Here is a 27365-nt window from a genome sequence, read left to right on the forward strand (position 1 = left end):
TAATAGCAAAATGTACATGTTTTTATAAAAACAGATCCATTTCTATGGCATAATATATCTTTTATATGGTAAAACAGAAAAAAGTCAGATTCTGGCTTTGTAGTGCAGTATACAGTTAGACTGTAAGTTCATTACATGATCACTAGATGTCAGCAATGTCTTGGCAGGAAACCTGATTTGGAGCTCCAGATTTTCTTGTCTCCTGATTAGTGATTGTGACCACATGAAGTGCACATATAGACACCTGACTGATGTTAATTGGCCATTGCCAAAAATCAAGCTAATTTGGATGGACGGGTTTTCTGTGTTACAAACTGCACAGCCTCTGTGTGACATGTATTATTATAAAGCTCTAAAGTGAGTGAAATATTAGACAACCTTTATACGATCCTAATGTTGTGAGATTTGAACTTGGAATTTGGAAACTATAACTCATTGAAAAGCTGTCTTTATTTCATTTAAAAATGAGAAACAATATGGTTCATATTTTACTAAAATGTTTTAATCTAACATGTTTATTAAATCAAGTCAGTATAAATCAGTCAGTGTGGACAGGCACGTCCGTTTCTCAACAACACAGTGCTTTAATAGAGCCACTGGTAGTTCTTCCTGCTAGTTTCAAATGATACATACAACTGCAGCCTAACTGATGATGACCACATTAGACTTTTCTATGGGGCAATACAAACAGACATTGAGCCAACTTAAACATATAAATGATCTAAAAACACCTGAGTCTGAGTTTATCACTCTTACATATTTCTATCAGATGAATAAGCAAAGAACGTAAGTAGCCTAAGTAAATAAGCAAGCTGGCAACAAGTGAGGATAAAGTAGCCTAACATGTGCATAAATATAAATAGGGACATGTGCAATTAAGCAAGACAGTATAAGTGTGCATGCTTAATCAGCAACAAACAGGCAAGTTGTGATCTATTTCTGTAAACTAAAATTACATGTGATGTCCGCAGACTTTTGACACAAGTGTGATGTGTCAGCTGTATGAGGGTGAGGTGGCCATTCATACCTTTACATTCAGCCAAGTAGCTGTACCCTCTGACCACCATGCGTCATTGCCAGACAGCGAGCCGTTAGGTGCTGACTCAGCTGACTTGCAAAAGGAATTTCACTGCAAACATTTTAAAAGTAGAAGTATTTGAGCCCCTGAGTATCATCAGCACCAGCAGAGCAGCATCACCGCCACCTCCACCGGGGGTTCGTCCTCTGATGCTCCGGCTCCGTCTGCCCGCTGGTCCGCACTGCTGCTGCTGGCATCGGGGTGCAGGGAGGAGGGGGAGGAAGAGCAGGGAGAGAGTGTGTGTGTGTGTGTGTGTGTGTGTGGGGTAAGGCATAGGGGGTAGGTAGGTGGGAGAGAGGGGGGGGGGGGCTCGGCGGGGCTGCCCTATATGGCTGTGGATGAGCTGTATGCTAATATCGGCTTGAGAGGCACAGCATCACATTTCTGCCGGCAGTCAGTGGTGGCTTCCAGAGTCTGTGCAGGCTCCTTCACAGCCATGGCTGAGGGCGGAGAAGGGGAAGACGAAATCCAGTTCTTGAGAACTGTAAGTAAAGATAATTTCATGGGTGCGTGCTGAGCCGTTTCATAGCGTGCACTTCGGTTTCCTTTCGCCAATTAACGCCTTCAGAGGCGACAGACAGCACATCAATTAAGTAAATCACCGATCCAAGTGGGATTATTGTGGAAGTTTTGGAAAGAAAATGCATCGTCAGTGGTTCATTTTGACTTTGCTTGTGCACGAATGATGATTTTTTTTGGGGGGGGAAGTTGCCGCAGGTTGCACGCTGCACCCCGCGGGCACGGCGCACCTGTCGACAGGACTCTAGATGTGGGGAATCTCAATGAGACTCCCGTCTGCTGGTGCCCCCTTATCATTTTCCACCCTTCATTGCTTTCTGATCGGTGTTGTTTTTCTCGAGAAGGCATTGTGCAAAAACATTTATTTTCTTCTATTCGGCTATTTCTTTCTTTTTATGGATGTATTCTCCTCCCAGGGGAGAAGAGTTTCCATAAGTTGTGCTCACACGCAAGCCACCTCCTGCTGATTACTATTTTAGTTTGACGCAGATTGCTTACGTTGTCTCTATGTGGTTATGCACAGCAGTTATCCTTGTAAATGATATGACAGCTTGTATGTTGGTGTGGTGGAAATATCTGTCGCGCACGTATTCTTCTCTAGCCTCATGAAGATTTGTGACCCAGGTGTTGCATAGAGAACAATGATTCACATTTATTCAGCATGCCCTGCTGGTATAGCCTACCTGGTTTCATACCATATCATTCTGCATTTATTTTGTTGGCCTTATCCTTGTGTTGATTTTTAACTCATTATTTGTAGTCTACATTTTGTAAAAGTGTAGGTTTGAATCGTCAGATATCCTGTAATTGGTATAATTTGTAGTGTTATTGAAAACCTTGAACCTTATCCAGGACCCCTCATGTATCTGGGCCCCCACTTTCAATTACCATGGATTTATAAAACACAGCTGTCCTTTATGTCATAGCAGTTTGTTTTTACTTTGTTGAAAAAGGAGGTTGCTTGTCAACAATTGAAATTTTCAGTGGAGTGCTAAACCCAAAATCCAATAGGCATGTTCCAAAAAGTGAGGAAAAGGTATACATCTCAAGTTCTCAAATTTGTTTTTACTTTTATTTTTTGGTTGGAATCTGTTGCTGTCTAAATAGGCTAATATATTTATCAAGATTTTGTATTACAAGGACTTTACCGGTGGTTTTCCATGTTTTAGCCCATTTCCTAATCACTACATTTCCATCACAAGTAACCGTTCCGCAAACAATGCTGCTGTGATTTAGTTATGTGGATTAACAGTACTTGCTCAGGCAACCATTGGCTTCAATTCATTTCTGTACGATATGAAAAACCTAGCCAATCAGAATCGTCATGGGCGGCGCTAAACTCTGCTGCAAAAATAGTCGCGCGAGAGATTGGATAGATAGATAGATAGATAGATAGATAGATTAGCTGGCTGTCTCAATCTGAGGAGCAGTCAACAATAGTGCTCATTAATCTACAGAATTTAACATTCCAACACAAAGAAAGTGGAAGGATACAGAAAATACATGCATCCGGCAGTATTTCCTGCGGCACCGGAGCAATTGCGGAAGTGGAACGTCAAGGAAATAGACTATGGGCTACATAACTCACTTTGACAGAGCGCTAATAGATTGCCGTACAGAGAGGTTGGGGGACTTTTGAGCAGTAGCAGCAGAGGCCAAGATATTCTGACTTTTAATTCCTAGTAGTTAGTTCCTGGATCCTACATTTCCTATAATGCAATTTAATATATTCTCTTCTCTCAAAATACACTACCATTTTTTCATTTATAAAATGTGGCCCTTAAAGGAGCTAAACATGCAACATGCTGGTGTGGTCCTTTTTAAGTGACGTTCTCTTTGTTCTGGTTTTACATAGGATGTGCATTTGGCTGAAACAGTGCACTCAAATCTCTAATGGCATTGAGATGTTGATATACATAGTATATTATTAATCTATATGTAATCCCTGTGAAGGCTTGGCTGGTTGTTAATGGCAGGCAGGACCCTGCCGTTAACAGCTCCTATTTGTGATGCTAGTTATACGCTGACCCATGCCTCTCAGATCTACTGTCACAATGGCATCCTGGTGATCTCATGACAACAGCGGTTTGAGAAGGGGGGTTCCCCTGAGCTCCACATAGCCTTGTTATCAAACCTTAGTGGTGTGAGAAACATGCCCTCACAGGAAACCCTAAAAAAAGCGCTAATTGAAATACAATACAATACAAATACAAGCTGTTGAACATTATGGCATAAGCCTTTTTACAAATGGCCTGTCTTTCGCTCAATTGATTGCATTTGTAGCTTTGTTTTTGTTTCAGTTTTGGAAATCCTCCAAGTCAGATGTTTATTTAAGAAATAAAATTGCAAAGTCTTCTGTGATTGGACATGACTGTCAGGTGTTGATGGAAGTTCAGACATTGTGATTTAATTTCAACATGGACGTCAGCCAGTCTCACCTTGCTGTTGATGTGTAACGTTGGGAAAGCTGGCAGCGATGAGAGCTTCTCTGTCTAAGGAAACTGAGGAAAATGTTCCACTACTGCAGTCCTATCTCTAACTTTATAGACCCTGAAGCCGATAATGGAGATACTAAAGTTTAAATTAATGACAAAACAACTCGCAGTGCATTGAAATCCTTTGCTTAACTGATTAGGAATTACTTTTCTTGGACAGTTCTTTAACTCTCCAGAGATACATATTTTAATGGAAAAATGTCATACTTCAGTGCACACATGCAAATGATAACAAAATAGTATTTGCTAGGTGGTTTGGTGGTTACCTTAAAGCTTTAGTGCGTAACTTTTTGATATTAATAAACGTACGTTACATTCAAGCCATTGCCAGATGAGTTGCTACAAAGCTAATGAGGACTATCAGCTCCACACAACACTCTCTGTATTTTTCAGTATGACTATGTTCAGAAGATTGTGGCGTCCGGTGACTTTACCGCGCAGAAGCTCAAGTGAAGATAATTACCTCTTCTAAAGAGTCCGTCATGTTTTTTTAACCCTCCGTGTCCTCCTTGGCTACTAGCAACTGCGTGGAGGAGGGGTGGGGACGGTTCACGATCACCGAAGGCTTGTATCATGTGGACACACCAACAGTTTTGTTTTCATTACTTAGAATTCCTCATGGGGGAGACAGAAACTACACACTATAGCTTTAAGAAATGATCCATGTTCAGCTTTGGCTTGTATTTCAAACATTATTTTGGCTTTAATTTATGCAAGAAATGTTCTCAGTCTGCTAACTCCAGTGTTATGAGAACACTTAGTAGATAATTGCAATGCCATCAGATAATGATGTGCAGTCACTTGTGTTATTAGTTGTGTCGCTACCTATTGTTTGTGTTGCTGTATGGAATGACATTATACTAAACAAATAAGAAATATTACCTTGCTTCTTCACTGAAATGACACTAGAGTACGTTGTCACAGTCAGGTGATAGTCACGTTTTATTGGAAATTGTAAAAATGTGGTTGAGCTACATAAAACTGGCCACTCTGTGAGATTTCCATGTTTTTTTTTTTTATTTATTAAAAATCAGGTCTAGGAGCTATATAAATACTGTGAAAGTATCAAAACACTCAATTCGCAGAGAAATGCACACAGCCAGTCGTCATTCCTCGTGGAAATTAGGGTGCAGAGACTCATTTTGCACCAAAGTTCTTAATAAAATGAGAAAATGCTTGGTACTTTGTCATGTATTTAATTTACACAGGAGTATACAAAAATAAGCTTAGCATGTGGTTATTTCATATAGACTATTTATGAAATTATCAGAAAACATGCCGTATATATCGTTATCGAGATATGAAATGACCTATCAGTATAGAAGATTCTGGCGATATCTCCCAGCCCTAATTTATTTTTTTATTTTTTAAAGGTTTAGTTAGCTAGAAAGTCGGCTTTTGTTTACTTCTGTCTGAAATCATGAGACCCATTGTTTCTATACATTGCCGACAATGTTGTGTAGTAAATTTCCACCGTTATCGTCAAACTGCGTATGTGTGCTGTGTGAGAATGGAAAGCTTGGCAGGAGCAGTTACAGTTACTAAGTGGGGTTAAACTAAAGGTCAATCAAGGTTTTTCCTGAACTTTTTTAGAAATATGAGGTTCAATTTTAACTTAGTTTTCCAGGTGAGCTACTGTTACGTCTTTATTAAAACCAGGTGATCGGGGCGTGCAGTCCACCAGAAGCTCCTCTGGGCTTATTTGGAGTTTATGTTCTGGAAGCCTTCGGCATACCAAGACTCTGGGGGTTTAAATTTAGCCTTTTTAAAGATGATGCTTCCACAGCACATACAGCTCTGCTCCCCTGGCACTAAACTACACCAGGGGAAGAGCTTGAGTCGGGGCAGCACAAGACCAGTGAGTCTTTAACACCATTTTTATAGGGATGAAGTTGCATTTAGAAATCAAATGCTTGATACCACATGGTAATACACAGTAAAACAGTGTCAAAGTGATGGACAGTGTCAATGGGCTTTCAAGTTGAACACAGCAAGTGTCTACAAATCTACAAATGTATGAATGTGGTGCAACTTGGTAGATTTCTGATGTGCTCGGCACGTCGTGTTGGTTGAAAATCTTTGCTTAAGGGTTTACTACTGAAGGGAAGCCTACGTCCAATTATTGTGTAATGCATGCAGGTGGCCGGAGAAGATTGGAGTTTAGGTTTTGGATCTTAAACCAAAGGATGAAGAGTGTAAACTTATGTTCTGATGAATGTTGTGATGACAGCAGGATTTGGTTGAGTTTCTCTGATGAAATTGGTTGAAGAGTTGTCAAAGTATGTATGACAAGAGTGGAGTCAAGTGTCCGTCAAAATGAGGAGGAGGGAAAATACAAACCTTACAGGAGACCTATCTTAATATTACCACAACGATATTCCAAATAAGTTAAAATAGTTTCTATGGCAATATCTTTTTACCTCCGCCAAGGAGGTTATGTTTGTTTGTCTGTCTGTCAGCAGGATTACGGAAAATATTCATAAAACTTAGTGGAAGGATGTAGCATGGGCCAATGAATAAATGTTTGGAGCGGATCTGAATCACAGGCCAGATGATGATGATGATGATAATAATAATAATAATAATAATAATAATAATTACTTTATTCAGGACACAAATGGAAGGTCCATAGTGCAATAAAAAAGGACATTTACAAAAATATAGCAATGAATATGTAGTACAGTTTATATAAATTTATAAAAAGGTCAGCAACCTTCACCTGTAATATAAAAACAGGAGCACCAATGTCTCCACAGTCTAGATGTATTCCTGACAGAGCTAAAATCAATGTGGGCTAAAGCTTGTATAATTTTGTTATGAGACTGACATTCTACACATATCGATAAATAAGATTTCTTATTAAGGCAGAACAGGTGGGCACACCAACACTAACATACATTTGGCTAGCACTACACCATCTTGGTTGTTTTAGAAGCAGGATACACAAACTATCTTTCACTTTCATTAACAATGCAAGATCTGGCATTTGGCATTGGCGGAGGTCTGTGCTCTTCAAGTGCCCTTTTAGAAATTATTTTCTTTAATTTCTTTCTGCAGATGTGAGGTAATTGATTGTCTGGAAGCAGTGTGTGATGAAATATGACACTGAGTTGAAACTGGTTAACTCAAACACACTGCAATAATGTAAAACATTTATAAAAATAAAACCAAGGGGAAAACTGGTTCCTTTCTCATACAATTTTTAAGTTTTAACCATATTTTATGATGTTTTTTTGTTGCCTAAATTAGTAATGTTTAGTTTCCACCAGATACTATTTTTATGAAAAAAACACATTGTTGAAATAAAACAATCTCAACATATCATAGCTGTTCTTGCGCTTTTCATCATATCACTACTTTCATCAGCAGGATAGAGTTGTCATGGAAGTTTATATGTTTATTTTTTGGAGTAGGCCTACTTGAGGATTTCTCGTCCACATTGGCTTAAAACTTTAACGTTAAACTTAATTATTTCCCCTGAAAACAGCAACTGACGAAACAATCTCACCTCAAAAGGTCCTTTCAGTAGCTGTTCTGGGGCTTTTGATTATATCCCAAGATTCAATAATGTTAAGTTTTTGGTGAAAATGTTCAGTATGAACAGATTACAAAAATATCTCCCACAACCTATTACAGTTGTTTCATATCAACAAGTCTAAGGAGAAGCTATACTAAAGAATAAATGTGAGTTTATAGCTTCTCCTGGTTGTTGGAAATTGAGCCCAGATATCTCAACTGTGCTACATAATCTGGAATAATGGAAAGTAAGAAGCACTATGGACTCGTAATTTCTCTGTGAAAAGAAAATCTATACCGTTTCAAAGTCATCATTCCAGCACAGTAGGCCTATGCAGCATTTACTATATTACACTAGTTGATGCCCTTGCAAAGTTTGCCTGTTCATTGAGAGTTGGAAAGTGAGACGGAGAGAGAGGCACCTCAGGTGAACCTCCCTCAGATTGATTTAAATTGAATAGGAAGGATTTCCTCTGTATTGATTGAGCAGGCTACGATGGCAAAGCTACAGTGTGTTCTTTGGCAGCTCCGGCTGAAGGACAGCGAGCCTGCTGCCACCCCCAACCAACCAATCCTTCATGCTTTTAATGTGTTAATGAGATGTGAGGGGTTTGACTGGGGGCAGCTCTTATTAGTTAAATAACACTTATTATTGACTTATTGATCACTTAAGAATAGATTATTTGTTAAATATTTAATGCAGGATGAGGTCCTTTTTTTGAGTTGCATATTTTAATGCAACATACATTTTAGTATGGAGTTGTTTGAAGATTTGTAAAAACTAGTTTCAGAAGAAGATTAAGAACTAAAGTAATTAACTGCAGAATAATCTATTGGCTTGTAATGTTAAGGATATACTTAGGGTGCCTACTATTACATTATGTTTCTACTTCTACTAAAATGTAAATTTAAAAAAAACGTATTAGCTAACATTATACAATCAAAATCAATACCTCGTTTTGAATATTGGCTCTAAATGCACTCAACAATGTCATTCCATACTGTGTGCATCAAGTTTTACACCATAATCCAAAATACAAATGAATTTAACTTTGGTATTCCAGTTTCAGCAGGAACAACAGTGCAGTATGTTGTTGTGGTGGTCCAGGCTGAGTTAGCAGTAAAATCTAGGAGCAGCAGCAGCCTGAAGGGACTCTCAACCCAAATAATTACCTTCAATAATCAACAGAGGACTGGAAAAGGTGCAGACAGTGAGCCTCTTTAAGTGTCTTCTAGGTCACTGGGTTCATTTTCATTTAACACCTACAAGCTTGTTGTCAGCTCTGTGGCCATAATGCTTTTCTTCTATAAACCAGTTAGCATTGTTTTTAGCCTTTACTATACCACCTTTAAATGCCCCTGAAAATGTATTTTCTTAACCAACCTCTTACTGTGTGAAATGGGGATGCTAGATGAACACATTGGTTTTAACAGTAGTTCTTTTTTGGGGCATTTTTAGGCCTTTATTTCCACAGGAAAGATGAAGACATGAAAGGGGAGGGAGAGGGGAATGACATGCAGCAAAGGACCGCAGGTCGGAGTCGAACCCGAGGCCACTGCGTCGAGGAGTAAACCTCTATGTATGTGCACCTGCTCTACCAACTGAGCTAACCCGGCCACTCTTTGTGCTTTTATTTATTTATTTATTTTTTGCTGGTTTGAAGTGGACGGGGCTCAGTTGGAAAAAGGTGATGTCACTTACTTCTATGCACCAATCAGCAACATTAGAATCAGAATCTAATGACAGTTGGTGGTTTAGTCACAAATCCACACTGTCCTAAAAAAGCAAATATGAATCCTACCTATTAAAAGAAAAAAGAAAAAAACTTTGACAGTTGCTTATTTAGTCATGAATATTTAGTGTTAGGGAGAAATAATTAAACCTGCAATAACTGATCCTTTTGCCACTTTGGGCAGCGAAAACCAGTTGTGAACACAATATTGACGTATCATCAAGTCGATATGGTGAAGTTGTTAGCCAACAGTTGCTTATTTACATATTCAGCAGTTACGGAGCAACATTAGCATTCAATTGGAGTCGTGTTTGTGTCCACCTGATAAATGTAATATTAGTATGTTCACTCTCTCTAGCTCTACCTCTGGTCTCTTTTGCTGCTAAATGCTCCACTATGTTCACCTGGTGCTGAGTAGGTTGTGTACAGTGGGCTTTTAGAGCTTTTTTGCTGAAGCTGCCTGCTGTGGTAAAAAACAATGCTATAAGATTCAAGATTTCTATTTGCCATTTGTGCATACACCAAACAGTCCAGGCACATAGGAAATATTGTGCAGGGTCTTTGAGTCAAGTAAAAAAGGTTAAGGGCAAAGAAAAAGCACACCGACAAAAATAGAAAAAAAGATTATACAAGGTAAATGAAATAAAATAAGGCAAAAAACGTAGACACAATAAATTATGAATACTGTGTATGAATACTACTATAAACACGAAGCTTGTAAACATACTATACCAAAAAGAAAAAAAAACAGACTGTTAGAGTAGAAGTAATAAATATAAACAGGTTATAAAACACTTTCCTAAGGGTAGTGTGTCTGTGACAACTATGGGTGTTATTGCATTTGTCAAGAGAATAAATATTGCCGTCAGAGAAACCGCCACGAGAAAAAAGAGCCGTCAGAGTCAACCACAACATTCAAGTTGTGGGCCGGACAGCTAAACAATAGGCTGAAACTATGACATGGTTTTCACATTGTCATTTGATACATAGTTTTCATAAGAATATCAATTATAGGCACTTTTAAGATTTCAAGTTTTTTTAAGGGGCTTTAAGTTAGCTGAGCATGAAAGCTCTTTTACAGGAAGCCTTGCAACACAGTCCCCGAAGAGCTCTGCTGGTGCAGTTGGGTGCTAGCCTTGCTTAAGGGCACCACAAATTAATGGTAAGGGGAGGATCAAGCACTCAAACCCAATCGCTGCTTAGAAATTATCCATTGTTTAAATTACTGATGCCATTTAAATTATCTTTTGACAAGACGGGATTTAAGGATAGTTTCACTTTCAGAAAACATGATTCTGTGTCACTTTGCTAATAATTCACTCATCTTTGTTTTTTTCAGTAAGCCCACCAACATCTTAGAAACACCATTTTCTATTTGCTGGGTGCATTCAACCATGACAGCTGCTGTCTAGAGACGACATCTTGTAGCTTGATGGATCGGAAAAAAGGTTTCCAGCCCTTGTAAGGGAGGGAGGTTTACCTTGTCACAGACTGCCGCTGATGTATTACGAAACACTTTAATGCTCATTGAATGTATATCTCATCACGTCCCCTTATTGACTCATAGCTATCCGGTCTGTCTGAGGAATGAAAGTCTGACCTCTGTGTAAAATTTATTCCGGAAAAAAAAGTACCCTTTTCATGTTGCTGATGGAGGGTAAAAAGAACTGTTGGCCTGGGTCATGAGCTGAGAGCTTAGGGGGAGAAAAGAAGGCTTAAGTTTGCTTCATGTGAATGTTTTCACCTCACCTGATCTGCACTTCTTTTTTCACCGCGGCACTTCTTTTTTCACCTCAAAGCCAGACACACAGTCTTCTATCTACCTCTTCACACCCCACTACATCTCGCCTGTGTCCGCTCTGTCTCATCAGACAGGATGATGGACTTTAGAGAGGCTCCAGCTTCGTCCCTGACCGGAGGGCCCCCATTTCTCAGCGCTTCTGCTGAGGTAGACTCCTCAGCCTTGCGTGCATGGGGGCCCTCTATTATTTAAAGCAATATGCGTACAGACTAAGCCAAGAAAATCCAATTTGTTATAGGAACACCATATAAATCTCAGACTCTGTGATCCATGGCAGTGTACTGCGGGGCAAAACATGCTTGACTGCGGAATTTTATTTCATTTTTTAATACAGAGCTCAAATGTGCAGTGCCTAATTCATTTTGATGATGTCGTCTCAGACATGCACACACACTTAAATGCACAACAATACACATTATGCATGCGCGTATGTCTGCACATAACGTGTGACAGGGATGTCATAAGGTAAATGCATCTTCAGTGACAAATCTCTGTGTGTAAATCCTGAGGTCAGAAAGAATATGTAGTCTTTTGGTGAGAGCAGTATCCTGCAAAAGAACCTACTGATTGTGGCATCTCTGAACAAGACTGCTTAGGTCCTCTCTTCTAATGTTTCTCTATCTGAGAGGTCCATAATGTGTCTCATCTGCATTCAGGAAAAATGCACATTCATGTCATTATCTGTAATAAGTATGAATGCTATGTAAAGCAGTTAATATAAAATAGTCTAAATCTTGACATTTTCCTGCTAGCACACACTGCGGCTCCACATTGACTTCCTTCTGTTTGTACTCTGCAGTTGAATGGCTGTTTGGTTAAGAGACTTAATCTCATTCATTGAAACATCTTATGAATCAGTTGCGTATGACGAAAAGCAGTCTGGCTTTTGTAGAAAATGACTGGAAATGCAGCCCACTCCCAGTGGAACTGCTACTGCTGCTTAAACACAGAACTGAGTAGATGAACTGTTGTTATGCATCAGAGTGCCGTGAAAGGACATTATCTCTCTTTCTGTTGCCTACTCTTGCTCCATCTTCATTTGTCTCTTTCCAAAGACATCAATATTTGAGCCAAATGAATGGCTAACTTGCAAAGTTTTTCTCCCAGCCTTCCACGTCTACCAACACTGATCTTACTCACTAATCATTGAATAGTGACGTGTAGGCTTTTATTTTTAATGCCTTATATTAGACTTCCCTTCATATAAATAATAATTACTTTTTGTCAAGAAAAAACCTATAAGGTCAGCTGTCTCCATGGCATTTATTCATGTACTGTACTACATAAACTGAACCCTGCTATTTCTTGACCGACTAACTGGAACAAATACTATTTATGACATTGACAAAGACTTGGAAGTTACATGAATGTTAGTCTCGCTTTGCCAGACCCTCCTCCAAAGCGCGCTGGAGGAGTCTGGCTCCTCCACATAGCATTCGGGGACGGGAGGAAAGCGTGCTCTGGTTTATTGGCATTTCTTTAAACCAATCAGAATCGTCTTGGGCGGTGCTAAGCACCGCAGAAAAGCAGCGGCGTTGCTGCAAAATGGGCTCGGAAGGAACTTGTTTTGGTGGAACGTGTTCGTTTAAAAGTTGTTTTAGTCATGCGACAGAAAACTCAGATTGGACAGATAGTCTAGCTAGCTGTCTGGATTTACCCTGCAGAGATCTGAGAAAAGGTTAACCATAGTCATAAATAAATAATAATAAATAAATCGACCGGAGTTTAAAATGCCAACACAAAGGAAGCCCAAGGCAATCGATATTCGGCCTAAATGAGTGAAATCTGGCGGATTTTCCGGCGGCAACGGAGCAATCCCGGAAGTGGAACGTCAAGGATATAGTCTACATGAATGTTGACTCAATGTCCACTGTCTGTCACTCGAAGATAAGGAGTACTATCATTAAGGATCTATTAAACTACTTAATGAATCCTGCAGTCAAATAGCTTGGTAGACCTGAATGGTTAGTCTTGTACGTACCTTGTTTTTAAACAGATTTGTACATAATTGGAACATATGTTTTACCTCAGAGATAATTGAGCTGATCTTAATTATGGAGCCCCTCAGACACCATCACCACATTTACCCAGCCTATAAATAGAGATCTGTTGCATCCCTGTTTCTGTTTGAGATGTATGAAGTTGCTGCAGGTGCAAACAGTGTAGCCAACTGTATTGACTAACTGATCTGATTAAATAGACCGACTATTAGTAGTGACCGACTGGGGCAGAACCTGCTAGAGTATCGCTTTCCCATGAACCAGATATACAGTGTCTCTTTGGCTGTAAAAAATATGACTGTCAAGCTAAAATGTCAAATTGCTAAAAAGCAATTTTTTCAGTCCTCCTCCATCTCTCCCCCTCTTGTTTACATCTTCATCTTTTTCTGTTTTGGCTTCAAGTCCTATTTTTCCCTGTCATTGCACTTTGTCTTGTTCTCCGCTGCCTTGAATCATTTTTTCACACTCTCATCACTATTTCTCCCATTTCCTACAGCTCTAGGAAGTTTAATTTAGTCTGCTGTAAGGTTGTGAATAACAACTTGGTTATCTATAGTCAGGTGCTTGTGGTTGACAGATCACTCATTAGTGCAGAGCTCTGTGCTAGCTGTGATACTAAGTTTATGTCAACATTTTTGGATACAGGCTCTAACAGAAACTAGCATTTTAATCTCACTTAAAATATGGTGCTCATATAGGCACCAATGTCAGCCTTTATCTGGCTTATCAGGTTGTAGTTTTCACACATCTACACTGTATCTATTTTTCTCTCCATGGTGTGAGCTAAGCTTCACTAAAAACATGTAGCTCAACCTGCACTTAGCACCCTGCCTGACATTTACGAGAAACACGACTCCTGAGCAGTCAGAGCAATTTAGACAGACTACACACTAAGACAGTGTGAGCAAGGAGACCAAACGTGCTGGGATTTTCTTAATTCCCTTCAGTGTTTAACCCCCAATCTGCTTTTTTTCCTACTCAGTGTGCCTGTTGATCTTCACTGAGCATGTGCAAAGCATGCATGTCAAAATAGCAGCGCTGAGGGATTGAACAGATTCACATTTTCTCAAGTTCATATTGGTGGCAGCAGCGGGTGAGTTGTGGGAGTTTATTTGGCACGCCAGAGCATCTGTAGCTCTCGGGTTTCGACTGGTGGATGCATCGGGCGGCACACACACACACACACACACACACACAGATACACCTGTCGCTGTCTGTTAAAGAGACACTGGCTGCTTAGTAAACGAAGAAGAAAAATAATAAGAGCAAGAGAAGAGTGGGAAACGTTTAGGGTCTGTTGAAGACAAGTGCCAGTGGTCGTTCAACCAAAGCTCTAAACCAGAGTGACACTCTTTTGTTTGATCGGGTGGAGAATTGTTGGACCTGCAGGATCTAAAGGGATATCGAAGGGTAGTGATGATGGGTGAGGTCGGGTTGGGAGAGGGCAGGGTCAAATTCCCGCTCTACACTTGGAAGCTGGGTAAAGCAGCCACCCAACCTCCTCCTGCTGCAGGCCAGGGCCCTATACATAGTACTGATGCTGCTCTTTAGCTGTCTAGCAGATGGTCCCACTGCTGCTGCGAGGATCACTTTGCCTCAGATTCGTCAGATTCTCTGGCTTGGGATCAAGTCAGGGGTACAGAGAGAGACAGAAAGTGTCTTAAAGTGTCTCGGCTGTGGGTACACATGGTTATTTCATTAGTTGTTGAGATCGGATCATAGCGATTGGATTTTAACGAGAGAACGGCACTATGTACAGTATCCTTTCTTGGCATTAAACCCTCCCATACACACTGGGTATGTACAGTATGTTGGCATTATCATCCATTCTGCTCTTTTTCCTACTGCCTCACACTTCTCAGATGACTGGGTAGCTTTTTGATCCTAGTGTAACTCTGACCACTTCTGGTTCTGAAGTGTTCTGAAACTGCACTTTAAAGTGAGAAAAAATTTTTTTGCACGTCCAATTCAAGTTTGTATTGTTGCCTGGCTTTCAGTGTAGCATTTTAGTGATCTTATAATATTGTATAAGGATTTTCCATACTAACAAATACAAATTTCATATAATTGGTCCCATGTACACAACAATTTGGCACTAAAAATCACCTGTTAGCAGTTTTATAAGCCTTAAAAAGGCATGCTACATACACACATAGTTATGGCATATTCCACTAATAGTGCCAGGTGGGTTCATAAGGCCACCACAATTACAAACATCTGAAAAGAAAGAGGTGTATTTACTTGATTTTAAAGAGGTGACAATTCTTCCTTCATCCCGTGGCCATATTGAGTTTCCCTATCTGTAGCCTGAAACAACAAGCTGTGCTTCCTCCATCACACAACTACCGGGAAAGCTGCAGCAGTGACTCGGAGCCAACATTGATGCTTTCTGCTATCAGTAATCACCTCCCTGAAGCCCATAGTTGGGTCTTGGGGTATTTCAAAATGCTGCTGGTATGGACTGCTGTGCCAGCTTGGCCCCTCAATCCACCAGTGTGACATTTAACTCTACTGTGCTTCACTTTGTTCATTAAAAGTGCTTGAAGATAGACTTTTTATTGCCCTGCAACACAAACTGACCAAAGTATATATCTTTAGAAGGTTGTTGGTAAATCCGAAAGACTTGAATAATTTGCCTTTTTATTGGTTCAGTTCTAATTAGCTTCTGTACTAATTGGACCACTAATCATTTGTTTATTAGTCAATTTCAGTCACATTGTTCTCTTTAAGCAGCGTTTCTGTGGAATTGATCACATCTCTAAAGCAGGAATTACTTGATCTGTACATAATTGTGATTTCATCATATTGTACCATTAGTAAAAAAACAAAGTATAAAAAGATTTATTCTAGCCTTCAACTACTAATTTGTAGTGCAAGATTTCACAAGAACAGCGTCATACTGCTTGATTAATGAATTCAAAGTGTGTAATTGATCAGGTAGACGATAGTACAGTCAGAACCTTTTTGATTGCAAACACCTCCTATATAAACCAGGATATCATTTGTGATGCACCACCAACATATAATGTGAACACCTCACTTTAGGGTTAGGGCCTCCTACAATATCTGTTTGAACTTTTACATCTGCTGAAAGAGACGAACAATCTCGACGAAAAGTCTCTATTCCTAAAAAATTATTCTTGATTTTGCAAAGACACCTTTTCTCTTGGTTTCTATTTGATTTCCATCTGTACAACAGTGTTAAAATTCAAACTTTTCTCATTTATTGTTGGATACAGGAGACGTAGTGAATGCTTTCTAATGCAGGAATAACGGTATAATGAGGTGCATTCAAGAAACTGGAAAAGCGGGCGCCCAGATAGCTCAGTTGGTAGAGCGGGCGCTATATATAGAGGTTTACGCCTCGACGTAGTAGGCCCAGGTTTGACTCCGACTTGCAGCCCTTTACTGCATGTCATTCCCCCTCTCTCTCCCCTTTCATGTCTTGAGCTGTCCTATCACAATAAAGGCCTAAAAATTCCCAAAAAATAATCTTTAAAAAAAAAAGCCTCTTAAATTATTTTCTTTACACAATAGTCTGGCCATGCAAGGGGACTTACAGCTTCCCGATCACACTAAACCTTCTAGTTTTGGGTCCAGAGTGCCATTGTTTGTTGTCATTGAATACTGTCAGGGTCTGTTATCATGCCTCCTGTGTCTGTGGGTGCTGTACAGCCTGTATCTAAATCTATTGAGCTAATACTGCTGTGAAGGAGGTGGGAGCCAGAACCATGGCAACCATCAGCTCAGATTAGTGTGGGACGTGAGCTGGCAGGAGTCTCACACACACACACACACACACACACACACACACTTACACACAAATACGGTACACAAACAAATCAATATGTGTGTGTGTTGCCAAATGGAGCCAGACCTTCTCGACCCTGACAGATACAGATGTTCATTTATCGGTTGCACTGATTGAATAAAGGGTTTCCTCTCCCACAGAGATAGCAAAGGCTGCGTAACAGGTTTAGAAACGATATTACTCGACGCTGCTTTGCTGTTGCTGCTATTGATTATTAGTTTCTGTTCTTTTCTTTTCTGCTGCTGAAATGGTTGTCCGTTTGAATTTGACAATATGTTTCCTTTTTATCGGATTTCCTCGACAGTTTAATTAAATTTAAAATGCCCTTTGCATGGGGTTACCTTGTTGCTCTGCGTGTTGTATTTTACGTCACAAACATATATGGGAATACGTTTCACCTATTCTCGTCCGTACAGTTTGTTGGATCAGCCTCCACCCCATACCACAAAATGGTTTCTTTTATGCCGCTTTTTATGTGAAAGCTTTACGAGCAGCAGTAGTAACCTCCATATGTCAGAGGTGCATATCTGAGTGTCAGTTTGAAAACCTTACAGTATATTTTGATTCCGAGTCAGGGTGGCATGAGAAGCAACAAAGCTGAGCCAATATAGATTATTTTCTTCTTGTCCCGTCTTGTTTATTTTATTTGGATAGGTCATTGTCAAAACATTTTTGGCTTTAACGCTCCTCTCTCTCCTCTGGCAGGATGACGAGGTGGTGCTCCAGTGTGTGGCCAACATCCAGAAGGAGCATCGCAAGTTCTGCTTGGCCGTTGAAGGACTGGGAAACCGTGTGTGTTACCTGGAATCCACATCTGAAGCTAAGGTGAGGATGTGCTTTGTTTTGTGCTGTAGATATTATGAAGACACACATGGAAAGTCAGTGGCAGTTTTGCATGAAGCAGGCAGCCATAAAAGCTACAAAGTATATGATTGACCTTTTAAGTTGAGGCAGTACTCTGGATACCTTTGCTTGTTACAGGACTCAATGTGGATATATATTTATATATTCATATTTATATGATAATATATTGAATTGACATTTTTTTTCAAATTAGTTGAGCTGTTTTCACAATCTTTCCATGTATCCCCTGGCAACAGCAGAGATATCCCATGGGGTTCGAGCGGACACCCAGCAGGTTGATAGAGGAAAAGCTGCTTTCTTGATGAAATGACAAAATTATGATTTACAAAATCTAATATCCAGCAGAGACACTCCTGAAATGTAATTAACTGAGTGCAGCTTACTCAGCTTCCTGAAATTGGCCCAGATATGAATATTCAGACATTTAATTTTCTGAAAACTATGCATGTTGTATCATTCATTGTTTAATCCAAATGTAGATGGGTTTCCTTAATCTGGATGTTAATTCTGAATAAAAAATGAAAAAAGATGGAGCTTAGTATCTCTGTTTTATATTTGTGTCCCCTCTCATATACTGTACATGTATTACATCTTTCAGTAATTGGATCCTTTAACAATAAAATTGGGACTTTTCCTCCTTTGAAAATATATTTCCCCTGCATAATTAAATAGATGCACATCCAAAAGCTAAGTCTGCAGTCCTGTTTTGCTCCTTGGCAGTCTCTCTTCCTGATAGTGTAAATCAAAGAGGCACTTGTGAGGTCTTTTACTGAAACCCATCTGTTTATCCTCTCTGTCTCCTCCCCCCACTCTAATTAAGATGAGCTTTCCAGTTGAATAATGGGGATGAAGTAGACCCCCCTATGGTGCAAAGTAGCCTACAACTACTTAGATAAAAAACAATCTAAAAATGGGTGCCTTGGTGGTGCGATGGAAAAACATTCCTGCACCACTGCGGTGACCCAGGCTCAGTTCCCGGCTGTGGTGCTTCGAGCTTAGCCAGAACCCCAACAAATACAACTGACAGTGTTCATGGGGCCCGTTATGGATCATGAACTTGTTTCTGAAGTGGTGCATGCCAGTGGTGGTTGGGCCCAGGCAGACAAAACATTAACAAATATGATATTTTGTTTTTAGGAGAGTGACGTTTCTTATTGTGACTGTGCGATGAAAATTGTCAGTGCTCTGTTACATGTCTCATTAATCTTCTTTTTCACTAAATGTACTGTGTGGTCTTAAAAAAAAATGTTGAAATGAAGCAGATCGTGTTAGCTCTGGAGAATATGCCTCCTCATTGGAACATACTTGTTGTATACCATTATGTGCATCATTAGTCACAACATTTTCAGTGATGTTTGACATTTTAATAGGAAGCGCAAGAACAATAGGGTTAACAGTATACTCATGATGTTCTTACTCTTTTATATTTGGCTTCACACTTACTTTGTGTCAGAGTCATAACATGATCACAACCGAAAAACTCTCCAATGCCAGTGTAACCACACTCAGTCGCACTTCTATGACTGGCTGGTTTGAACAACCCCTCGACTCTGCGTTGTGTGTAGAATGATGAATGACGAGCGGGAGACTAGTTGATCTTTACGCCGCTATGGGCCCATTTATTATCTGAATAGGAACAGAGTATGTACTGGTCAGTCATACAGTTGGCTCACAGTAGCTTACACGCAGCACGCTACAAAAGAATAGCATGTTGTTTTAGCACAGAGGCTAGCTAGAAAGTGCATTATGCCGCTATTTTAACACTCTGGCACTTGCAAAAGGTACAACAATCCACTTGTAACTCTTATTATTAATATGTTCATAAATCACAGTGCACATATGTTCATACAATGAATATACGGACACAAATACACAATATTTGTACTCCATGCTGCACTCGGCAACTCACCTTGGGCACATCTCTCATAACTGGCCATGAATACACAACAGCCGGTGGTATTTAACTACTGCAGAGAGGGGGCGCCCTTGAGCCAATAATTCTACATTGATATTAAATAACAATAATGGCAAGTGGAATGGCATAAAATATAAAACCTGTTACACCAGGATGTTTATGAGCTGTGCATATCAAGTCATGCCTGATTTAATTGAGCGACGGAGCAGTAAGACTTTGAGTAAAATCTGGGGACTTGTTTCTGTTCACCCATCTGGAACTGTTGTTGAGTCATAGGGCAACACCTGCCGAGCTCGAGGCAGCCCATCACAAACACCTCTTTCCTCTCACCTTGGGTACCACTGGTGACAATGCTTCAGGCCTCTTTGGCTGTGAAATGTGGCTGAATGTCGAGGGTGATGGCTGTGGTTTGGACAAGGGGAGGGGCTGTCATCTGCTGGCGGATCTCAGGGATTGACACCTCATTTCCTAGACTCTAATGAAGCCTGGCTGCCTGCTGCTGCTGGTAGGGAGACATGAAGCTGTAGTGAATTAGATCCAAGAAGAGTTGTTGTTTTTTTAAATATGATTTTGCTCCACATATTTACTACCTTGACATATTGTAAGCTTGGGCCATTAGTGGTATCATTCATTCATAGATTTGAATATTCAAGAGGAAAAATACTATCTTAGAATTAAGTGAACTCCTAAAATTCTGTCTTAACCACCTTGTATGAAGTTTATAATAATGCCGATATACATGTACAATACAAACTGTACAGACCTATTTGCTTATTTCTGCATTGATTAATTTAGGTCATACCCTTGTTATCATAACTGCTACTAAAAGTTTTGTCTCTTTTAAGCCCCCCTCCCAAAAAGCCCAGTCTGCTCTGATTGGCTTGTGAGAACAATGTGGCACACCTTTACAAAGCTAGTTCTCAAGCCGAGGGTAGAGATACTCAGATGGGGGGCGGTTTATTCTAATGAGCCTGCATGTGACGTAGGAAGAGTAGCCAAATCTGAATGGCTTGTTGAATCCCATGTTTTCTGATCTAGGCAGCCCCAAAAAACTTACTGGGTTGTCTTATTTTACAGTTTGTGGTTGAGTAGTTTTCATTGGATTTGTTGACAATAACAAAAATATATCACCAGATTTCTCCTTTTATTGTGACATAGTTTTCTTCAACATTTAAAAAGCACTCATTTTAGCTTAAATGCCTTTGCAAGGAGGAAGTTAATAGGATTTATAGCAGACAACCTTGAGAAGATGGAAAAAATGTATTTCACTTTATTTAATCTCTTTTGAATAGCATGCAATATGATGCAAGCCTCTAGATTGTTAAATGCTGTTTGATCTTTTGAAGGATCACTTCACTCATTTTCACGGCTTATATTATTATATTGTGTTAAGCTCCCTGCAGACTTTCTAAAAGGTCACTGTGACTGTTGAGACAGTGTCTTTTTTATTCCCAGAAAAGGGAGAATGTTCAGTATGTCTGCCCATCCCTGGAAGAAGTATGATAATTGGAATATTGGCCGTGAATAATTCATAAGAGGTGTAAGGTCTGCGGCAAGTTGAGAGTTATCAATGTGAAAGGTCGTGTGACACCACAGGTGTAGCTGCTTCAAGTGATGTTGCATCCTCTTGCAGGCAAACATAAATATTTAACTGACCCTGTCTCACGTTTTGTGGTGAGATAACTAGATTTTGGGGCTGCTAGCCTAAAAGAAATGTCCTTTTACATGACATTTACTAGATTCTTTGTCACTGGAAACGTCTTGTCTTGGTGTCAATGCAATCAAATGATGAAAATCTGAGTAGACAACATGTGTGCAGGCTGTTGGTTGCAGCTCACAGAACTGGACACTTGCACACACAGTGGTGTTGGAGGTTCCCTTGCAGGTTTGTGTTGAGTTACAGAGCAGCCCCATCCTCATTATCACCCAGCAGCCCTCCCCTATGTTCACATTTCTCACTTAACTGCAGAGGTCAAGGGTCAGCCGGTTGTGTTACCGAGTCAGGGCATTCACATAACACCTTTATATCGTGACTTGTCCTCTTCTGCGGGCAGAGACAGATAACATGTTATGTGAAGCTGGCTATTGTTATGAAATGTAATATTAAATTTAAACAATATTTGGTAACACTTTACTTGAAGCTATCTACATAATAACCCTAACCCTAACTTGTCATGACAAAAACCGAATGACACTTAATGACAGAAGTGTTATATCATAAACGTTTATGACTTGTTTATAATGTTTATGACACGTTCATGACAGTGTCATGTCACTCTTATGTAAATACCTTCAAGTAAAGTGTAACCTAATATTTGGATTATTCAAAGAAATGAGGGTGGGTATATGATCTGATACGAGGGTGTGGGAGGTATTATGCTTTACGTGTTATTGATTAGACATGTGTGCAGTGTAATGTTAATCAACAGTGCCATCTAGCACATCACAAGGTAAATTAATGTTTCATACTCTGACAAGCAGATGCAGATAATGAACAGGTCCCCAGGTCTGTGTCTGAATTGCTTTTGTGTAATTTACTAGCACCATTTAATCTCAAATGCCCAATTTATATTCTTCACTATTCTCTCTTTGCATTTGCTCTTTGTAAACTTTTAATGCATGCTGCCAATATTAAATACATTCAGTGAAGTTAATTCAGACAAACAAACAATTTACTGAAAGTCTGTTGTAGCAGGAACCAAACAACGCTGTGTGCTGAGGAATAAGCCCTATAGCCCAACTAATCACTGCTCATTTGCGGCCCCAGGTTGCATGCCTTTTGACAGCCAAAGGACAAGTCAAAGCAAAGAACAATCAGCATTATGTATAAGCACCATTCCTCACTGAGCAGCTTAGTCCTTTCAATTGGTCTGTTCTCTCAGATCAGTGCCTGGAATTCATTTAGTAACCAATAACTGCTGTGGAAATAAATATGAGAATGTAGATACAATCTTACATGCCTACATGTGTGCATGCGTCTAATTAATCAACACACTTTACAGTACTGCATATCCCTGTCATTTAAGTTTAATTTCTTTAAGATGCATAAAGATGAATAGAAAATAATAATGTATAAGTAGCATTACTGTCACCAGAATGAAGGTGACATGACAGATCCCAGCAAACGTGCTATACAGTAGAAAAATGTGCATACAGGCACCTAATTGAAATTGGAGGTCTAGTTGTCGTTCACACTCTCAGCTGGTTTTGGAAAATGTTAAATCAGATATCTTTCTGATGTCAGTTCTTGAAGTTTAATAAAAATGTAAATATATATTTATTCACCTTTGTCATAAGAGGCATCAGTTTGGAGCTATAACTTGACACTGCAATTTGTATTTAGGTCACAACCTGCACATCACCGTTTATCAAACTGTTTAGACACTACGCATGTCAACTTTTAGAATGTCAGTGAGCATCATAAATGTTGATAAAATTATACATTTAAAAGAAATTATTTAGCTTGGAGTTCTTCAGTCTCAAATTTAAGAAAACCATGCGAAGTGTTTTGATGTTGACTCTCACAATCTGCCCACTGTCACGTAAAAATTTGTTCTGCAGATCAGGGAAGTTGGGTGCAGTGGCATATGTTTGAGGATACACAGGTAACATAAAAGGGCAAAAACATAGTCAAGGAGAGTAAAGTCCTGACGCATTTTTTTTTTACTCAGGTAAGGAGTCTGTTTTTGCTCAAAGCACCTTGTCAATGCCTCTTTGACTAATGTTTCTTTCCCTTTGTCCTCCTCTACTTCCTACCCTCCCTCCCTCCTTTCTTCCCTCCAACCCTCAGTATGTTCCTCCAGACTTGTGTATTTGTAACTTTGTGTTGGAGCAGTCCCTGTCGGTGCGGGCCCTGCAGGAGATGCTGGCTATGACTGGGCAGAACAGCGAAGGGGTGAGTACTTCCCTCCTTCCCACTTATACCCCACCACTCTCTGTCTCGTGCACATACAAACTTGCATACACAAACAAAAAGTAAAATTGACATACACGTTAAAGTGTCATGAACCTGCAAAAATAGCTGTTTTTTAAGTGTTTTTTAAGTGAATAAAAACCCTAAATAAAATCCACTTTACTAGTTGTGTCTTAATGAAGCATAAACAGTGTTGATCCTTATCAGTAACTTCACTTCAGTTCACTTATTTTTTTGCCTTAAATAATAACTAGTCACATTACAAAGTTACTCTTTATTAAAAGTAACTGTTATAACTTACATACTTACAGCACATGTACAGTGTGCCGTTTTGAGAAGAAAACATCAGCAGAATCCCCACTACACGGGGGGCATTTGTTTTGAAGGTATAGTCATCTGCAGAATGTATGATGGACTTGCTCTCGGCAGAAAGTTTTTATTCATTTCTTGTTTTCCTAAGATAGCAGTAACAAGATAGTAATGCCAGATAGTAGGCTTCCACGTGTTAAATATGGAAAGACAAACATTTTAGTATAAGTCTGAGAAAGTAACTGATTATTTGGATTACTGTAATAACTGTAATGAGCCGAGCACTCTAATGCATTACCCATAAAGCAGCAGAAAATCTAATAATCAGAAACCTTCCTTCAAGCACGGCACTGCATATTGTTGCCAGTTCTAAGATGTCTAAATTCTTTAATTACTCATTCAGAGTGTGATTATTTTGCAAATACTTCTACAAAACTATTTCTGGACTACATTGTGACTCTGAATAGAACTGAATGTTAAAAATCAATAAATAGGTTGGATTACATCCTAAAGGCAAAGCAGACAGACCACATCTTGCAATACTATAAACTGCGTTAACACTGAGAATTGCAATTTAATTCTAAATAGAAGCAGTCTCTTTTCATTCCCTGTTACACTTTTCTGTTTTGCAAAAAGAGATCAGAAGACAATGATAATGAAAGGCTGTCAGGGGTCAAAGAAAGGATGGAAATGATCTGTTACTGCACTGCTGCATCCACAGCCTCCTTTCTCCTTAACTTCCGCTCTCTTGATTTACGATAAACAGTGCGTGTCCCTTCCTCCCTACTCCGCTCCAGCTCACTTGACATGTTTTATTAGAGCAGGTAAGTAATCTTTAATCAGATCTTTTGAGTGCCACGAGGGTGTCATCGACAGGCAATGTAGCACTACGGTGGGCTACGTGTGATCTGTAAACCTGTCAAATGCTTGTATTCACTCATGTTGCTGCACTGCAACAGAGTCATTTCAGGTGTCATTTAATCTCATCACCCAGCCCTTCTAGACCCAATGGGGGAGGTCAAGAGATGAAAAAGGACGGCCTCACGTTTGGATGAAGTGCTAATTTGTTTAGGAGAAAAACAAAGAGAAAACAGTGCTTAATTCTCAAATAGATCCCAGCATTAAATTTGGACTAACAAACCACGACATACAAGAAACTGCTTTTTAGTGGTGGTGTTTTTTTTTCATTACTGTTCCTGTTAGAAACACATGGTCTGTGTTGATTTTGAAAGCATTCCTCAATTGATGGGCCCAATTATCATTATTAGCTAATATTTAGGACAGACCATTATTATGTAGGAACAGAAATGACAAAGCTGGTTGATGAATCATTGTGCAGTACAGTTGCAGCAATTAGAGAAACCATTACGGTGCTATTTGCAAGATGAATTGAGTACAAAATCCCACAATACTAATGCCAGATAGCCCAAATTGTGTGTTGTGCTGGATAGCTCTGGCTACCACTGTACTTTCATGCACAATAGCCTTCTGGCACAGATGGTTCTTTAAGTGTGTTATTTTGTGTACCGCTTGGGTCCTCTCCACCGGTGATTCAGACCTGCATTGTTATTAGCCTGGGTAGCAGATTTGTTTTGTGCTCAACATTACAACATTGTTGGCTGGCCTTGTTTGGCAAGACACCATGAAGTTGGCTTGAATACAAACTCTCTGGTAGCAAGGCTAATAAATCGCCCTTCTTTTTCCTTTCCACTATGAGGGCCCTCTTCTCTCTATTGTTGCTCTCATATTTGTGTAATTAACTGCTTCACAACTCAATAACACATTATTTTCATTTGTATTTGTGTGTTACTAGAGTGCTGACCATGAAAAATGGGTAGGTCCAACAGTTCATTCATCCATCATGTTGTCATTGTGCATGACAGACTGCCAAACGAAAGGGTTGAATTTCCGGGCACTTTCACTTGAAGTAACGCCCATGTCTCGATTGCCATAAAAGCTGCATTTATAGTGTGTGGAGCATTTAGTTTAAATGTCCATGACAGGTACTGCAGTGTAGGGAGACATTAAGCTAATAGTAATACATTTCAATGTTTCCATCTCAGCACATATTGTGCAAATGGATATTAAAATACATTTATTTCCGTGAGACTCCCTCTGGATAGTAAATTAAGCTTTCACCTCACTGCAGCTCAACACATTCTTTCCCTCAGCCAGTCTGGAAACAATCAATTAGCTTGTCACAGATGTCTCTGAACTTTAAATTATGGCAATCTTGAAATAGATGTTGCTGCTCTCACCTTGTGCACAGGAGTCACATATTTTGCCTCGCCTCTGAAGACTTTGTGTGCAAGTGTGCAAGCACTTTCAAGTGATAGTGTCTGCTTCTCCTTTGCTTATACCTTTTTTAGCTTTCAATGCAATAGGATTCAGGCCTTAGTATACAGCTTACAGTTTGTGCTGTTAAAAGATACACACACATAATTTACATAGATTTTGCTTACCAAAGATAGTAATAACTTCCCTTGTTTATATATTTTACTGAATCTAAATTAAAGGATCTGAAAACCCACACGTTGGCAGAAAACTTACTTTGTGGTTTGGGTGTGCTTCTCTGTTTTCTCTGGGTTTGGTCTCTAACATCAATTCATTTTAAGGGTATATTGATATGAGGAAATGTCCTGAAATCCTATTTGATTTCAGAGTTTGCAAATGCACTACTGTTGAGCAAAGCTGTTGTAGAGGATTCAAGGATTCATTATCTGTTCTTCATATAACTCAAACAACAAACTGGACTGCCAACACACTACACTTGAATTTTATTTTTTTCATACCTCACTTGTGGTTTTTATTTTTTAAAATAACATGGCCGGATGTATAGTTTTTCTTTGTTTTTTCTCCTAACTTTCACATATTACACATCACGGTCGGTGTACATCACATTTTGATGGACTGTTATGAAGTAAATATAAAGCAAATGGAACACAATCACTGTCTCATTATCCAAATGATTTGAAGGAGAGGGCATTGAATATATACATGAGAATCAATATTTCAGATGGTAGGCCTACTTAGCAAATGAGTCTGGCATGACTCCCTTCTTCAGGGCCTTGGAAAAGTGATTAGTGTGCTATTTCCCATGCTCAGGCTCTTCCATATAAGATAAGCTATTGCTATGAAGTGAACATTTAGGTAAATTACTTAGTCATGGTGTAGTGTAATGACTCTGTCAGGCTTTATTAGCAAAGAGAAAGAACACTCATTCTCGTAAAGCAAAGCAGGCAAGGAAATAAAAAAAAAAATCTGTGTTCAGGATGTTGGCTCAGTGATCAGTAATAAGAACAGCCACCAAAACCATCCATGTGTTTTAGGTAGTTTGTATTTTACACTGGCCCAAAAAAAAATCTGTAACATTGATGTGTGTTAAGTTAAGTGATTTATCAGTATATTTGC

General features: G+C 39.4%; 1 protein-coding gene across 6 annotated transcripts in view; it reads left to right on the top strand.

Moving 5' to 3' along the window:
• Nucleotides 1–1395: 1395 nt before the first annotated feature.
• The window catches only part of ryr3 (ryanodine receptor 3), a 134257-nt gene continuing 108287 nt past the window's right edge, over nucleotides 1396–27365 (top strand). For 4 of the 6 annotated variants that reach the window (XM_035995490.1, XM_035995491.1, XM_031322229.2 and 1 more), the window contains exons 1-4: nucleotides 1396–1562; nucleotides 17659–17778; nucleotides 23523–23627; nucleotides 25768–25788. In XM_035995490.1, the coding sequence (XP_035851383.1) occupies nucleotides 1407–1562; nucleotides 17659–17778; nucleotides 23523–23627; nucleotides 25768–25788 (402 nt within the window). In that variant the 5' untranslated portion in view covers nucleotides 1396–1406. The remainder of the gene's footprint in view (nucleotides 1563–17658; nucleotides 17779–23522; nucleotides 23628–25767; nucleotides 25789–27365) is intronic. The other 2 variants (XM_035995493.1, XM_035995494.1) reach the window with 1 other exon arrangement.

The sequence above is a fragment of the Sander lucioperca genome, chromosome 19 (genome assembly GCF_008315115.2).
Source record: "Sander lucioperca isolate FBNREF2018 chromosome 19, SLUC_FBN_1.2, whole genome shotgun sequence".
NCBI lineage: Eukaryota > Metazoa > Chordata > Actinopteri > Perciformes > Percidae > Sander > Sander lucioperca.